General features: G+C 38.9%; 1 protein-coding gene across 2 annotated transcripts in view; it reads left to right on the top strand.

The window, feature by feature from the left end:
• The window catches only part of LOC114247483 (uncharacterized), a 37222-nt gene extending 19978 nt beyond the window's left edge, over positions 1 to 17244 (top strand). Inside the window, exons 1-2 of one of the 2 annotated variants that reach the window (XR_016323093.1) lie at positions 16506 to 16653; positions 16792 to 17244. Coding sequence is in view for 1 of the 2 variants with exons in the window: in XM_028180470.2 (XP_028036271.2) it covers positions 16792 to 17128 (337 nt within the window). In the remaining variant the exon portion in view is untranslated. Of the gene's footprint in view, positions 1 to 16505; positions 16654 to 16791 lie in introns of those variants that run through there. The other variant, XM_028180470.2, reaches the window with a different exon arrangement.
• The last annotated feature ends 1009 nt before the right edge of the window (positions 17245 to 18253 follow it).

The raw sequence follows: 18253 nt of genomic DNA, 5'->3' as shown, positions 1-18253 counted from the left end.
CCACTTTTACGGCTTTATTTCACTTTTTCAATTTTCATTGATTACATTTCCGACGTTACAAAAACTTGACATTTCGCGTGGTGTCGAAAGCCTTAATTGTTTTTATTCATCGATATTTGAATATTAAGTTAACTACCGTATTTTTTTTATTATATCTATACTATAATAATACATAAGCAAAATATAAACGGAATATAAAAAATACTATAACACTTCGTCGACCTGTTTTAAATAAACAAAAATCAGTTGAAATATTTGATGACTTAACGAGGACTGAAACATGTTTTGTCTTCATTGACGCCGTCCACGTTAGCTCAAAAATCGATAGAATGCTCAGTACTTTCTGAACTTCAAATGTCCCACTCGATATTTTAAAGACTCGACACACTATCGAGGCACGGGTGGCAGAGAGCTTGGCAACGCTGCGCCGGTTTTAGTGTAGCTTTATTTAAAAGCTTAAGCGCATCGAACTGACGCGAAAATAGTATTTGCATTCTACACGGTCTAGGGTTGACCCTCGCTGACCAACGTTGGCACGAAATATTTGACATATCAAAGATTATAATAATATTAAATTTAAACTCTTGTATATTTTTAATCGGTTTTTGTAGATTCTAATGTTTATCTTGTGTAAGTAAAATCTTATAATTAAAATAATAATTTCGCTCCTTGTTAACTGATTCATCTGAAACTCGGTGCAGACCCTTATTTCTGTCTATACAAATATTTATATTAAATATCATTGTTAATTCTAAATAGCCGCCGCCGCAATATGGCGGAATACATTTTTTTTATCAAGCCTCCCAACTAAAGGGGTTTTTTTTTATTGCTTAGATGGGTGTACGAGCTCACAGCCCACCTGGTGTTAAGTGGTTACTGGAGCGCATAGACATGTACAACGTAAATGCGCCACCCACCTTGAGATATAAGTTCTAAGGTCTCAAGTATAGTTAGTGAAAGGGGTGAAATGAAAAAGGTTTAAACTAGTAAGTAGGTTACAATACACCAAGAAAACATTCCATACTCAAAATGGCGTTCGAAACAAAATGGCGGATCACAGAATTTAGGCAGTCAGTACATAGAGCTTGAGCTATTTGTTCGAGCGGAAGTTATGTTACAGTCCAGTGTTGACATTTTCGAAACTATCTGGCCTCTGTTTAATTAGTAGAAAGAAACAGTATATGTATGACCTTATTCACCCTGAAGCTAATTTCCCGAAAAGTTCACTTTTGGCATGGCTGACAGAAGAATGTTGACCGCACTTATTCGAGTTGTGTTAAAATATTATATGTTATGAATTTAGATTGGACCAAATTAATAGGAAGTACCATTTTTGTAAGGGAATGCTGTGAGCTCGCACAGGTCGTTCGCACGTCTTTGACTTTTTTTATTCGATTACTGGGACAGTCGCAATGAATTCTCTGGTAAATCCGAATAACCACCATTTAGAACCACCACTGCATCCTCCCACAGGACTTTTTCAGACTACGTCTTTCCACGTACCCGACAGGCCAAAATCTCAGATTTAACGACGAAAACTTTCTTGTTGTCACATTCATGTTAACCCTAAAACGATGCGCAGGACTATTCCAGTCGAGTCGTTCGTGCGCTCCTTATAAGGCAACACTGGATTTAGACCGACATCCCTGTTAAATATAAACTCCCCATGGCAACATTCTAACAATGAAGGAATCAAAACATTTGATTTTATAACTAAGAGATTGGCAAAGAGGAATGGAAGAAAAAGAAGCGTTTGTTTGCTACGCATTTTTCTTTTTCTTGCTTCTTTTTTCCAAGTTCATTTAACACATTGAGTGCTTACCACTCGGATCCGAGCGGGGAGGGGCCCTATTAGCGGTGCCGCCCACTCGGATACGAGTGAGCAGCAAGTGAATTTTGTAGTTGTCAGTAACCGCCGGCGATTGTGGCGAGTGTATGTTGGTTTGCGTGGCCACTCTGCCAATACATTCGACTTACGAAAACGCGTATTGGTTTTATATTTACAGTTTAATAGTGACTGGTACACACGATCATATCAAAGGTATTGTTAGATCAAAATGGATAGTAGGGCTGGACCATCTAGAAGTAAAAATAGATCGAAAACATCAACACCTAGTAGTAGAAAAAAACGTTGGTTGAGTGATGACTCGGAAGGTTCTGAAGGATTTAGTGATGAAGAAGTGTGTTCGCAACGAGCTCAGGAGGAGCAGTTGTCTTCAAGTTCAGAGGAATCTAGTTGCGGCAGTGATGACAGTATCTTTGATACAAGACTGAAACTGAAAACGCTCAGCCGTGGACCACCAGCTCAGTCTTCAAGGTCATCTGCCGCAAAGACGACGAAAAATTTTGTTTTAACTTTTCTGTGAAGAAATCACCTTCAGTGTTTTAATTAAACTTATAATTATGATTTTTATACGTTTGATTGTATTGATAATTATGATTATATCATTGCTTCGCTTAGATTTAAGACATTTATGCCTTCTTAAATAAATAACCATTAAGTGCGTGTTATATTTTAAACTTAAGCTTATAATTATGATTATATCGTTACCTACTTTGCTCAGATTTAAGATATTTATACCTTCTTAAATAAATAACCATTCAAGTGCGTGTTATATTTTAAACTTAAACTTATAATTATGATGTTTTTGGTACTTTTGATTGTACTCGGATCCGAGAAAACACCTTTTTCGGATCCGAGTGTCCGGCATTTGGCGTGCTATGTGCCGACCACTCGGATCCGAAAAAGGTCTTTTTTTATTAAAATAATAATATTATCAACATACTTTCATCCATATTTTTAAACATACATATATACTTAATCAATATACGCTATAAAAATAATTGGTTTCTGGCTAATAATTTTATATCATTTCGTCGGCAGCAAACGTGTTAATAAACAGTTCACAGCGCCCAGACGTAACCCGGCTTTTAAAGTAATTGGGTTGCATCGCATCAGCATAGAAGGTCTCATGTCAATAGCACTAGATGATGACCGAGCTTTGCTCGATTTTTTTTTGATAACGCCATCTTGATGTGTCTTTAAAGCGGTCAGTTGCCCTCAATTAAGAAATATAGTATTATTATTCGCCAATAGATGTCGGGAAGAGTTGATTATTGAAAACACGAATAAAACAACATTTTCTGAAAATAAATCGTAGCTAGATCGATTTATCGCCCCCGAAATCTCCTGTATACTAAATTTTATGAAAATCGCTGGAGCCGTTTCCGAGATTCAGATTATATGTACCTATATACCTAGTCAGGTCATAAGTATTGTCACACAGTAAAAACTTTTCTTTTAGAATGCTGTCCACAAAAAAGTTTATTGTATTCGAATTTCGAATCGTTCATGAAAATAAAAATGTATACTTTTAGAATTTTACTCATTTTTAAATATGGAGTGGACGCTTAAAGAAGACCGTGTTGCAGTTATTGCGTTGCATCGTTGCGGTTACGCGCCAATTCAAATTTTTAATATACTGAAAAATTTGAATATAACCAAAAGATTCGTTTATCGTACCATCAAACGATACAATGAAGACTCTAGTGTAGATGACAGGTCAAGAAGTGGTCGCCCTCGGTCTGTTAGGACTCCAGCAGTGATAAAAGCTGTGAAGGCGCGAATTCAAAGAAATCCCAAACGTAGGCAGAAACTGTTGGCCCTTCAGATGGGGTTAAGCAGAACCACGGTGAAAAGGGTGTTAAATGAAGACTTAGGGCTTCGGGCATATCGAAGAAAAACAGGACATCGTTTGAATGCTCGTCTAATGGACCTGAGACTGAAGAGATGCCGCGCTTTGTTGAAGCGGTACGCGAGAAAAAAATATCGGGAAATTCTTTTTTCGGATGAAAAAATTTTTACCGTAGAAGAGAGCTACAACAAACAAAATGATAAGGTGTACGCACACAGTAGTGAAGAAGCGAGCAACCGTATTCCGCGTGTCCAACGAGGTCATTTTCCATCCTCGCTCATGGTATGGTTGGGAGTTTCTTATTGGGGCTTAACAGAGGTACATTTTTGTGAGAAAGGTGTAAAAACGAATGCAGTTGTGTATCAAAATACAGTCATGACGAACCTTGTGGAACCTGTTTCTCATACCATGTTCAATAACAGGCACTGGGTATTCCAACAACATTCGGCGCCAGCTCATAGAGCGAAGAGCACACAAGACTGGCTGGCGGCGCGTGAAATCGACTTCATCCGGCACGAAGACTGGCCCTCCTCCAGTCCAGATTTGAATCCGTTAAATTACAAGATATGGCAACACTTGGAGGAAAAGGCGTGCTCAAAGCCTCATCCCAATTTGGAGTCACTCAAGACATCCTTGATTAAGGCAGCCGCCGATATTGACATGGACCTCGTTCGTGCTGCGATAGACGACTGGCCGCGCAGATTGAAGGCCTGTATTCAAAATCACGGAGGTCATTTTGAATAAACTTTAGTGTCATAAGAATCTATGTTTTGTTAAGTTCATTTTGGTATATGAATGGTTACATAATGAATAAACTTGTTTCAATTATTTTACATTAAACATGTGACAGAATTTATGACCTGACTAGGTATATATATTAATATACAAGAATTGCTCGTTTAAAGGTATAGCATACAAAAGGAAGAATAGCTTTTCGATTGATAAGAGACAAGAACTAGAGTTCTCAATGGATTTCGAGACCCTAGTTAACCCACCGTAGCAGTTGGAGAAGAGGGGCATAAATATTTTTTTAATTTTCAAAGATAGTACGGGTATCACATGAAAATGGATAGTTGAACATAATGGTTCTAAGAAGTATAATAAGTAGTCACATTAACAGGTAATTGTAATGCGAGTAGCGTTTTTCGTAATATTAAAGTGAGGCAATGCAAAAAGGGTAAAAAGGTAAGGAGGTACATATATAAAAGTATTTTAAATTTGTATTCGGTGTCCTATTTTTAGTTTGGTGTTAAGATGTCGTATTTTCAATTAGTACAGAAATATGTAATCATGAAGCAATACATAGAACAATACATATCAAAGTGTCGTTGATTAATATCGAATATAAATTTCATTTAAAGAATCCATGCATAATATTAATCTCAATTTAGTGCTCAACAAACACCGATTTTGCATCCGATTTTTAAACGTTCACCGGCCTGTGCATGAATATTTTTAATGACTGTGCAATGACGTCAAATAGATATTGTACAGAGCATCCGGCTGATTTGACAGACCGTCTGTCACGCCTCGTCATTGTTGCCAACAACGACTAAAACTAATTGCATAGTAATAATCGAAAGGAATATACTTGTTTTTGTCGAGCAAGGACGTTGGATCGTGTATTAGTTTTGTTTTTACGAATTTAGAGATTTTAATTTGTGTATGTCGCGTTTTGGATAATGAGAGGGGAGTCCATTTGCCATGTGAGATGTAGGGAAAAATGAAATTATGATACACTATATTATTATATTAAATGTATAATGTGTAAATGTTTAATTCACGGGTTTTTGTTACGATTTCTTGATTTTTGAGTTTCCTATTATATGTTTCAGCCCTGTTACAAGCGCGCCAATACGACCGATAGACTGTAGCGGGTCGTTTTCAAATTTGGCGCCAAAAGCGAGTTATTTGATTTAATTCTTATAACCTTAACGTTACCGTAATTATAAGTACAGTAAATTAGTTGTCATGACAACAGGCACGTGGTTCTATAACTATATATTCGTAATCACTGTTAAATTAGGAGTTATACATTAAAAACTAGCCCGAATCTCATTCGTATCACTGGTTCGAAATTCAAATTCTAACTTGTTTGCTATTTTTCCAGTAATGTGTTTTGAAATTCGGCAATTTTATTTAATCAGTATATACTAAGAAAGGAAAACTAACTGGATATTAGAACATTATTACAAACAAAATAAGTACGATTTCTAAGCTTTAAAAAAAAGTTCCTATTTGATTGGTCATCCGTGTTGGCGTTATCAAATACGTAAAATGAAAAATATAAATGATTAGTATATTATTATAATATTATCCATAAATGAGTTATTGACTTGATTGTGATGAAGCATTTTTTATTCAGAACATGCCTAAATACAAAAAAGGGGAAAATTAGAGAAAGTTTAAATTCATGAAATCGTTACTTTTTTGGCCGCAAAATTGAAAACGACCCCAGCCCGCTTGTAGGATATTAAGTACAGACAAACCCGTCTAATCTCTTTCTAGTCCTTTTGGCTGCCACCGCTGCATCTAAATCTACTCGTCCCGACAAAATACACTTACGGTATCAACAGTATAAGGATATCTTAAGAACGCATTATTTATTACTAGACTTAACACTAGAAACCATTCTCATGAAAAACTTAAATCCTGATTGAAGGGTTTAATGTTTGATTATTTCAATTACTTCTCTGACCCGACTCAGTACATAATGGCTTTTAGTGAAACCCAATCCAATTATTAACCCCGAAATCCATGCGTTCAGCGATGACCGGTTCATACGATGTGATCTAGCTGAAAAGGTACGCTACGAAGTCTTATAGGTCCTACTACTCAAAGATTCAAATAAAACAAATGAAAAGTGGTGGAAAATTTACTGGTGGTAGGACCTTGTGAGTCCGCGCGGGTAGGTACCTCCACCCTGCCTATTTCTGCCGTGAAGCAGTAATGCGTTTCGGTTTGAAGGGTAGGTAGGGCAGCCGTTGTAACTATACTGAGACCTTAGAACTTACATATCAAGGTGGGTGGCGTAGTTACGTTGTAGATGTCAAATGAGCTCCACCACTTAACATCAGGTGGGCTGCGAGCTCGTCCACCCATGTAAGCAATGAAAAAAAAGTAAATAAAACAATTCATAATCTACACAATTAATATTTTTCTGTCATTTGCTTTGTGTTCGTAATTATCAGGACAAGAGTGATTTGATTTGTTTACGGGGAAAACACATAGACACCTTTATATTATAATTCAGTGGGAAAACATGATACAAGTAGACATTTCATTTGCGTTTAAACGTCATGTGAATATAGAAAGTTAAGAAAGGAAATGTAAAATTCTGTTACGGTCTCGTATATCAGGCTGTATCGTGGCCGGGGGCGGACACAGGGAGGACAGGGACATGCTAATAGAGTGAGTGCACTCGTTATGCGTTGTCTCGGGCTACAAGCTACAATAAAGTTGGAAAGCGCTGCGTTTAAATGGACAAGCTATTTTGTTCGATTTGGTTAAGTTATACTTGGATTTTTTACGACGTGGCGTTCACATCATAATTGACATGCAGCAGCATGACAACAGCTTAAAGCTCCTTTGAAATTATTATACGAACAACAAAATTAGTATAGAAAAAAATAAAATAAAATATTAATAACTGGAACTTGTATTGCGTCAGCAATATTTTCTCAGTGGGTCGCAGTTCTGATCCGGTGGTAGATTCTGCGATCAACTGCTCTAGCTAGAGCTTTTTATTTATTTTTTATTGCTTAGATGGGTAGACGAGCTCACAGCTCACCTGCTGTTAAGTGGTTACTGGAGCCCAGAGACATCTACAACGTAAATGCGCCGTCCACCTTGAGATATAAGTTTTAAGGTCTCGGTATAGTTACAACGGCTGCCCCATCCTTTAGACCAAAACGCATTACTGCTTCGCGGCAGAAATAGATAGGTTGGTGGTACCTACCCGTGCGGACTCATAAGAGGTCCTACCACCAGTAAGAACGGTAGAAGAAATATGAACAGTCACCGGTCTTTATAACAAAATACCCGTCCGGTGGGAAATTATTAGTTCGCAATACGCCACTTCGATAAAGCGGCACGACACGAAAACCCTCTCATCGTGGCCGCCGGTAACTACATTCCCGATCCTGCGGAAAGAATGGAAAGCAGTCGACGTCGCCCCAAACACGTCATTTCGGATCGTCCCGATCCACTAACGGTGCTTTTAGGTACCTCAAGCACCGGTCATCGTTCTCGTCGAACCCGTCGCTTGCGACGAAGGGCTCGACGAGTAAATTAACCCTCAGACACAGCACACTGAGTTTCTCGCCGGATCTTCTCAGTAGGTCGCGTTTCCGATCCGGTGGTAGATTCTGCGAGGCACGGCTCTTGCTATGGTTCGTGTTAGCAACGTCGTCAGGTTTGCGCCCCGTGAGCTCACCTACTAGTTAAGGTTACGCTGATATAGCCTCTCAAAGCTATCAGCTTAGATAGGAAAAAAAAGTTCGCAATACGAGCGTTGCTTACTTTTTTCTTGAGCGTTTTTGATGCTTATTAATAAATCCAGTGAGAAATGAATTCGTCACCATGGGAACGCTTAATGCCGCGCTAGATTTATTTGCTGCTTCGATTTAATGTGGGTGGACACAATCCTTCGCACTGTTGCGCGGTTCGTTGTCAATAAATCCTCGTTAGAACCACTTGAAAAGGATGCTTAGGTTTGTTAGGATTAACTTCTAGATTAAGAAACATCAAACCCTCACGTTGGAGACCGGACATGCACTGTCTCTAACATATTTTGTTATTTTCTATGGTATTTAATATAATGAACTCTTCATTGGAAAACGTTGGATTTGAAGTAAATTCCTAACGCAAATTTTACGTGTCCATAATCCGTGAAATTAGTCTAAAATCTTACATTTTATTCGTGAGTTAGCGATTTATTAATGACGATAAAATGACACATGTTTTTATTGGAATGAGTGACGATTGTAGCTCTTTTATCATATCTCATTGTCCATTGCTTCACTGAACATAAGTTGCGTCACCTGTCTACTTAACTTGTCGATCGCGTAAAAGTTAACTCAAATTTGTGGGAAGTTAGAACGTTTGCCTACGTTTGCCGCTAGGGGCGCTGTTAAAAGTTTAAGAACTCGCACTAAGCACACTAATGATACCCTCAGACACAGCCCACTGAGTTTCTCGCCGGATCTTCTCAGTGGGTCGCTTTTCCGATCCGGTGGTAGATTCTGCGAAGCACGGCTCTTGCTAGGGTTCGTATTAGCAACGTCGTCAGGTTTGAGCCTCGTGAACTCATCTACTAGTTAAGATTAGGCTGACATAGCCTCTCAAGGCTAACAGCTTAGGTAGGAAAAAAAAAAACTAATGACAACGAATAGCCTAACGTTGCTATCAAATCACCCAACGGCAGATATTCGAATTAGGAATTGAAAAATAAAAGCGACAGGTAAATAGAAGTGCAATACTAAACCGCAAAAGTGCATCGACCCCGTTTGTTCCCTAAACAATGCACACACAAGTACACGCTGCGCCATGGCCACGGCTAGGCAATTCGTATCCAATATATAAATAGTATTTGTCTTTTTGCTAGACGAGCCAGGGCTTTATTATTGAACGAGAGTTCGAGCTGGTGTATTTATAAATAAATGTCACAGTGGAGACTTTGGGTCGCTACGGGCGACGTACGCGTGTACGTACGATGCATACGCAGTGCGCACGGGAACCAATGGCAGATGCGGGTTTATTATAAGACAAATCAATAATATTGTTACGCGCTGGGGTTCGGAATAAATAAAATTCCACCGAAGTAAAACTTAAAAACTGCATTCAACACTTAGAACACTCAACAAACACTTTAAAACTGTCAATTCGCTTCTTTAGCTTCGCTTCAGATGATCCGTTCGCTGTTTCGCTTCGAGTAGCTCCTTACTGACGGACTGCGTGCCATCCGATTATCGATCCGATTATAGCCGATACCACACCCTAGAATTATCGAGAATATTCCACACATTTCTAGTATTGTGTTTCAGCTATTTGACAAGAGATAGCGTTGTGCTTCCCGAGAGTTCTAGATGTTACTAGATACTTCGTCCCGCTATTCGGCGATAGATGGCGTTACTCTTATCAGTGTAACAATATATTATTTAAACTTGAAGTGGGAAAATCATCCGACACCTCGACGACCACTGATGCTTTGTGTTAAATAGATCCGTTCCTTTTATACTCAGTCTAAGCAGTTCGCATGAATCGCTTGCGCCAATATCGCAGGAGCTTGTAGACCAATTGTTTGGAGAATTCGTCGATTTCCATATACGTTCTGGTCTTCGCTAGGACATGGCACTCACAAAGTTTGCGATGAACAATTTAGGTAATTTTTGCTCTTTGATGCTCAATTCAAACCTCAAAACGGCGTGTTAGTGTCCTTAGTCTCAAGAAATATTCAAGATCTTAAAAGACGAGCTAACATTTGGTACCCATGCCCTTGCGTCGTATTGCTCACTGCTGATGGTCGTGACGACCCTTTCCACGCAAGATCTTTCTCCATATGGCGATGTGGAGGGCGTTGTGAAATGTGGAATCAAGGGCGGTGCGGATCTGCTTGGACTAACGTATTGAGGAACGCACCCAGGCCTTTTCCCATCCACCTTACCGGTCACGATGAGCTTCTCGAGATTGCTACCATGGCTATCCATATTACAAGTTAAATTAGATCACTTTTTGGTGTGAAAAGTACACTTGCGTATAAAGTTAAATGTTAAATATGAAACAATATTAAGATGTTAATGTTAAAACAATCATGATGCTCTGTTTAAATGATAGTATAGATTTATTTACATATCTTTCGGAACGTTTACAAGACATATCGCTTAACACGAATTAGCGACGCAGCGATGGATAATATAATTAGTAGTTTGCATTAAATGTAATATGTGTTATTGGAACATTTCAATCGAACGACAAATTGCCCATATGTTTGATATACCATTATTATGTATCTACCCTAGTGGAAACGGATATCACCAGAATTTATGGTATGCCCAAACAATACTTCAGATAGATTTATATCTTGAGCACTAGATATTTGCAGTAACAAAATTGGACTAGTGCCAATAAAACGGAGACTAGATACATCCCAGCACTCTGATATTCTGCCGGATTGAGTTATTATAGCTTTGTCCGCTGTCGAAAGGAATGTTTTATCTTTATAATTTTCGTTAGGCGTTTGTCGATTATTTTTGTTATTCCTCACAATGATATCGTAAATTATACTTACGTGTATATAAACGTCACATGATCATATGATAAAGCTTATTTGATCAGAAGTGAAACTGAAAAGTAGTCAAAGAAATAATGTGATATCCTCGTAAAGGGGAAAGAAAGGACGACAGCAATAAAGAAGGCTCCACTCTTTTCCACGAAGAAGAGCTACGAACAGAAAAGAGCTTTTTTTATTTTATTACCTATGCTGATAGCCTTGAGAGGCTATATCAGCTTCTCCTTGACGTGTAGGTGAGCTCACGGTACTCAAGCCGGGTGTGTTGCTAACACTGGCCTTAGCAAGAGAAGTGCTTCGCAGAATCTACCACCGGATCGGAAACGCGACCCACTGAGAAGATCCGGCGAGAAACTCAGTGGGCTGTGTCTATGGGTCAGTTCACTCGTCGAGCCCTTCGTCGCAAGCGACGGGTTCGACGAAGACGGTGACCGGTGCTTGTGGTACCTAAATCACTGTTGAGGGATCGGTAGGATCCGTAATGACGTGCTTAGGGCACAGAAAAGAGCGTCAAACTCTTTCAAGAAAGGGGGAAGTCTTTTAATGACCAGTGTCAACCTGTTTATTATAGATTTATTTCATTGTTTATTCTCCTTGTGTGGTACTGTTCGTCTTTCTTTTTTTTTAGGAAGGAACGTTTACTAGTGGCCCCGATGCCTTTCCAGTTTCACCAGAACAGGTGGGCGAGTACATTCTCAACCGGGAAATATTCGCCTGAGTGGATTACCTTAGTCTATATACCTGCTCGTGGTCTGCCGACATGGGAGGGTGGGCGCCGTGTCCCAGTGCCACAAGTTGGAACCAGCTTGTCCGTAGCGAGGGTCTTAGGTGTAATGAATGTCTCCTACATGACGTTAAGGGCAGCACTTTCTCCGCACCAATATGTCACGATCCAGCTGGGGTTCGGTATAGGAATTTCAACTGAATTTGGCTCTCTATTGAGTCCTCTCCGGTATGCCGGTTTGGCGACTTTTGAGGAAGACCCAGGAAGAACCGTATAAGCTGCCCCGCACGCGTCTTGTGGAATATCAACCGGGTAACGGATGACCGCAGGCTGGTTCTTATGCAGCGCAGCCGGGTATTTTGGGATCATGCTGAGTCCAGGCGGACTTAAATCAAAATGACAAAAAAAATCTCTAGTCTATAACTGGATACACTAAGATAGACAGGTAACCATCTACCTATGTTGTGATGTCTATAAAGCTCGATAATGCTTAAAACCAAATGAGTTGTGAGCACGACACTCATCTAAGTGATAAAAAAGACTAATCCTAGTGAAGTTCACTCAGACTTCATATTTCACGTTTGGTCCTTTGAGCTCGAAAAGAACAATATTATTATACACATTTCAAAAAAAAAAAGCCTCGTTATTCTTTCGATATGAATTTAGCAATTTTAATTACCTACGGACGCCAGACGCCGCTGATATTGTTCTGTGATGCAATTCGCACCTGCATAATACAAATGAAGCAACGCTACCGTGTTCGTCTCAAAAACGTACGTACGTACGTACGAGACCCAGCGCTTTTTACTAGGTCGTCGGTCCATCTAGTAGGTGGCCGTCCCACACTGCGCTTGCCAGTACGTGGTCGCCACTCCAGGATCTTTCTGCCCCATCGACCGTCCTCTCTTCGTGCTATGTGGCCGGCCCATTGCCACTTCAGTTCACTAATTCTACGGGCTATGTCAGCAACCTTCGTTCTTCTACGGATCTCCTCATTTCGGATTCGATCACGTAGAGAAATGCCGAGCATAGCCCTCTCCATAGCTCGCTGCGCGACTTTGAGCCTTCTAAAAAGATCCCTAGTGAAGCACCACGTCTCCGAGCCGTAAGTCATCACTGGTAACACATTGGTTGTACACCTTTGTCTTAAGGCACTGAGGTATTTTGGACGAGAAGACGTTGTGCAGTTTACCGAACGCTGCCCAGCCGAGTTGGATCCGTCTACTGACCTTTCTCTCAAATTTGTGATTATAAAAGTATAAAATACAATCATAATAGTGTACAAACTTACAATTCCAATTAATTATAGTCGAATTTCGACTACTGCGGGACCTCTAGTTTAATGAAATGCATATTGAGTGATGTGTCTTCGAAATGTTGAAAACGTTGCGTAAAACAATTGGCTTAGCTTCAAGTTATGTAAAAACCATAAGGGCTTTATTAATAACTGGCGATCGTTAGGAAGACGACGAGGTCTGGAGAGAGAGAGAGAGAGAGAGAGAGAGAGAGAGAGAGAGAGAGAGAGAGAGAGAGAGAGAGAGAGAGAGAGAGAGAGAGAGAGAGAGAGAGAGAGAGAGAGAGAGAGAGAGAGATCTTAATAAACATATTTGATATGTGAATGTGAACATATGTAAGATTTAGGTTTTTTTATAAAGGAAGGATTACTGATAGCCCGGACGCCTTTCCAGTTTAACCAGGTCAGCTCGAGCACGGGCCCAGCCAGGAGGGCTGGGATTTACTAACAACTGCCCGAGCACCTCCAAAGGAGACTTAAAAACTCAAGAGCGGATCGGAATCGCGACCCACTGAGAAGATCCGGCAAGAAACTCAGCGAGCGTCAGAATTGGTATTATCTGACCGTCGTATTGTTCTTATCTATGCAATACAAATAAGACTATGCATATCTCAACATAAGTGCCGGTACTAAGCACTGGATGGGAGTGATGGGACGAAAGCTTGTCAGGCCACTTTAGCAATTTAGCATTTATTATGGTCACAGTGAAACTTATTGAGTAATCCGTCACGTTTGCTGAATCGGCTTAAGAATTAAATTACTTTAATTTTTTGGAATTACTACCATTGGAGACAACTTGTGAGAGCCCTATGTACCAGCGGAGTACCCTAGGACTGCAACACACACACACACACACACGCACACACGCGCACACACGCACACGCTCACGTACACACGCATGCACGTACGTACGCACGCACGCACGCACGCACACACACACACGCACACACACACACACACACACACACACGCACACAAACACAAACGCACATGCACACACGCAGACGCACACACGCAGACGCACACACGCAGACGCACACGCACGCACGCATGCACGCACGTACGCACGCACGCACGCACGCACACACACACACTCTACCATTGGCTTGGCAGTTAGTGCACTTGAATTCAGTTCAACTGGATTCAATTCCCTGTCAGAGCTGATATTTTCTTTTTAAAGTAATTAGGTTACTTTTTGTCTTTTATATAATATATCGTCTTTTCGCATTAAAAGTGTACAATTTCCAAAAATATTCGAAATTGACTTAATATGCGGAATCATTTGGTACCACCAGTATTTTTCTCAGAAATACTGTCAAAAGAGCGTAGTTTAGTTTCAGTTTTTTTTTTAGTTTACCTATATTTTGACTACTATTAACAAAATTAACATCATTTTATCTTACTTTAAAAGGCAGATAATGTATCTGGTAAAAAATAAAGAATAAATGTTGCAAAGATGATTAATATTAAAAATATCACATATTAAACATTTAAAGCACTCTTCTGTAAAATTAGTAAGTTTTCAGATTATACAGTTTTAATGCGTGAAGACGATATGTCTTCAGTACCCGTGAGACATGACCGAAACTGAGTGTCAAACATGTACTTGTTATTTACTTACTCATCATTTGTTCCATTGATTATATAAGGCTGCATGATAAATAATATGATATGATAAGATAATCGTTTTTACATCTAATCAAATCAGACTCAACTTTCTTCGATTGCGTCAGCAGCTAATACGCAATATACCGCTGGGTTACTCTGCCTAGCGGAGCGGGGCATTTTATAGACGCAGCGACGGTCAATCGAGATTGCTTACGGTCGAATTGCCACCGACCACTGTTCCGGTCCGATATACGGTTGGGTGAATCGATAAATTATTTTATTTATTTATTAATACGCTTTTATTAGCTTCAGATGTATGTATGTTTGTAACGTAATCTTTGAACATGATTTTGACCCCCTTCAAAACGTCGGATTAACTCGAAATTTTGTGTAGGTACTTATTAAGGACCGATGACAATTCAATATTTAGAAAAAAATTGAAAAAAAAACAATGAAAAATAAATAATAGGTTAAAAAAACTAACAACTAACGCTTTTATAGAAAATCCAACTAAAAAATTGAAATTTAAAATATAGTTAAAGAAAAAATGATTCTATTGTAAAAAAAAAAGCGTTAAACTATTATTTATTTATTTACTGTTAGCATAGAAATAGAAACGCAATCATAATTTACATCTGTGCTTGAACTAGCTGATAAAACTAGTATCTCAAGCAGCAGCGCTCCTCGTACAAAGAATACAACAACTTCACTTCAGATACTCGAAAATTGAAAATTATTAGACAAAAATTAAATTGAAATTCATGGATTGCACAAATGCGACAATATGTGAGAAATATAAATATGTGTAAGCCAACGCCGCCTCGTTGGTCTTTTCGAGTTTTCCTCCAGCCTGAGAGTATTGGGAAGGGCAGTAAAAGGCCACCATGATGACCACAACTATTATCTTCGAGACGAGGAGGCTGGACATAGGTCTCTCGCAATCCACACCACTGAGCCCGGTCGGCGGCTCTCCTCATCCACTTCTTGCCAGCCACCGTGCGGAGGTCATCGCACCACCTAGCCAGGGGGCGTCCCACGTCAGCAGTGGACGACTGTGGTCTATTGATGATGATGATGATGATGAGGAGGCTTATAAGATTCAACGATTCAGTTTTCAGTACAAATCGTACCTAGGCCGACTTTAATAATTCTTGTTTTAAATACGAAAGCAACCCTGGATACATTCCAATATTATTATTTCTGTATTACCGTTACTAAGCTCGATAAGAATTATTGTTGCCAATACGGAGATCGTTTGGCATCGCGTAACGAAAACATTGAACGTAAACAAAATCATTTTGAAGCACTCAATTTCGAACAGTAGATATTCACATCTTTTATACGATACTAGCTGACCCGGCAGACTTCGTAGTGCCTCAAATAAAAGGAATCCGTCCGACGGGGGACACATCAAAGGAAAAACAAAATTGCTATTTTTATTTCTTATAATTCCGAGCATTTTCATATTTATCTACCTTTTAAACCTTCTCTGGACTTCCACAAATAATTCAAGACCAAAATTAGCCAAATCGGTCCAGCCGTTCTCGAGTTTTAGCGAGACTGTTCTCGAGTTTTAGCGAGACTAACGAACAGCAATACATTTATGTATATGTATATATAGATAGCAAAGCCTAGTCACTTTTAATTAATGATTCTAAAGTAGAATCTAGCCTGCTTCTATTGTTACATATTTGGGTTTGAGCAACAGTTATACAATTAACCCTTGCATTAGATGCCTTCAGCTCTAACACCAGGAGCAGACTTAGGGACCCTGGTAACCGTACTCGTCGAACTCGGCAAGGAGTTCGATGGGCAACCTAACCTAAACATCAGCCCGGTGAGTTTCTTCCCAGATCCTCTCAGCGGGTCGCGTTTCCAGTCCGGTAGCTGATTCATTCGCGAAGGTCTCCTCTGTAGGCGCTCTGTTTTTTATAAAACTTTCAGGAGGTATATAATTTAAACCACATTTTAAAAGTATCGCTTTAAAACCGACTATTTTGTTCTTTTCGTCAGCGCGAGTGTTTGTTTTTTTGAATTTTTTAAGGTTTGTTTCTTTTTTGTTTTGTTTTTTTGAACATAATCGTATATATTACATATTATTATTATTTTACTGTGCGTTTTTTCCAGTTCGACTAAATTCAATAGTTGATTAGGTATTTATTTTTATATTTATTAATTTCAGGGAGCGCATTAACAAGAGAATTTCCTCTACATCTTTATCTTACGATTCTGGTGACGAAGCAAACGATTCCCGTGTTCCATATGAACAAAAGTCTGATGAAGGAAACATACTGGATCAGATTTTCACAATCGTTCCAGATTCAGAATCTCCTGTAGTAAATAAAATGATGAATTCTGTTGAGTTTTCCGATGTTGATTTCATACCGGCTTCCGGTGGGAACACCGTACCGGCTTCAGAGACGATCAGCATCGCTGCGGATGATAGCGCGTCGCATCAGGAGTTCGACGTGGAGGAATTGGAACCGGACGTAGTGGATGTGGATGAATCTAGCGCCTGAGTCGGAGACTGGTTTTTAAATGCCGCCATTTGCAATTTGAGACATCAATGTATTCGTTTTTGGAATTGACTTTACATGCATTCGAAATATTGTTTTTTTTTATTATGTAGATGCAAAATTTTGTTTAATTATGAATGTGAAATCTTTTTTGATAAATTAAAAATTAAATTGCTAAGAAGAGATCGTTTGTTTTATTTTTAAATAGTAACCAAAGGTTTTTTTTATAATTTGATAAATTGTGTTTTCTTGAAATTATATTTAAATACGAATTACACATTGATATTACTCTCTCTCTCTTCCCAGCTATTTATCCCACATGGTGGTGGTCAGCTTTCGTGACTTTACTCCTCCACTTCGCTCTGTCTTCGACATCCTCGTCAGCGACATTGCATTCTCTCTTGTCCTTCACCACTACGTCCCTCCACCTTATCCACCTTGTTACATAGTGATATTACATTATATTATTTGTGATTTTCTTCCAATAAAAAAAAAATGTTTATGTTTAAGTTGATTATCGATAAAATTGATTATTGAAAAGACGAATAAAACAACATTTTCTGAAAATAAATCGTAGCTAGATCGATTTATCGCCCCCGAAATCCGCTGTATACTAAATTTTATGAAAATCGTTGGAGCCATTTCCGAGGTTCGGATTTTATATAATTATATTTATATAGAAGAATTGCTCACTTAAAGATATAAGAAAGATTAATGTTTCATTATGTTGCAATTTCCGTTTTACAGCTTATAAACTGAAGGATGTTTGAATTGTTTTTTTTTTCAAATGTATAGTTTGTTACTATTAATAATATGAGTGTGTCTGCATTCGTATAATCTAAATACGTACTTATATGTAATTTGAAATAGGTAACTAAAAGCTGTTGATCCCTACTTATCTAATTTAAATGTTAAAATATCTCGGCATTGCTTTTTGCAAATTTTTTGCCTGGTCACGCTCATCACAACAGTAATTGACAGGCTAATATCGTGACAGTCCTTCTGTGACCGAAACGGTTTTACTGAAAATGAAAACCAATCGTTCAAAACTTTGCTACTGAAAACATATGTAACACAATTTGTAAACATTTCAGAGGTCTTTGCAATGACAAACTGCATAGTTACCAT

The sequence above is a fragment of the Bombyx mandarina genome, chromosome 05, assembly GCF_030267445.1.
Source record: "Bombyx mandarina strain Sakado chromosome 05, ASM3026744v2".
Taxonomy (NCBI): Eukaryota; Metazoa; Arthropoda; class Insecta; order Lepidoptera; family Bombycidae; genus Bombyx; species Bombyx mandarina.
The sequence above is the reverse complement of the archived record's forward strand: the minus strand, read 5'-3'. Positions and strand labels throughout refer to the sequence as shown.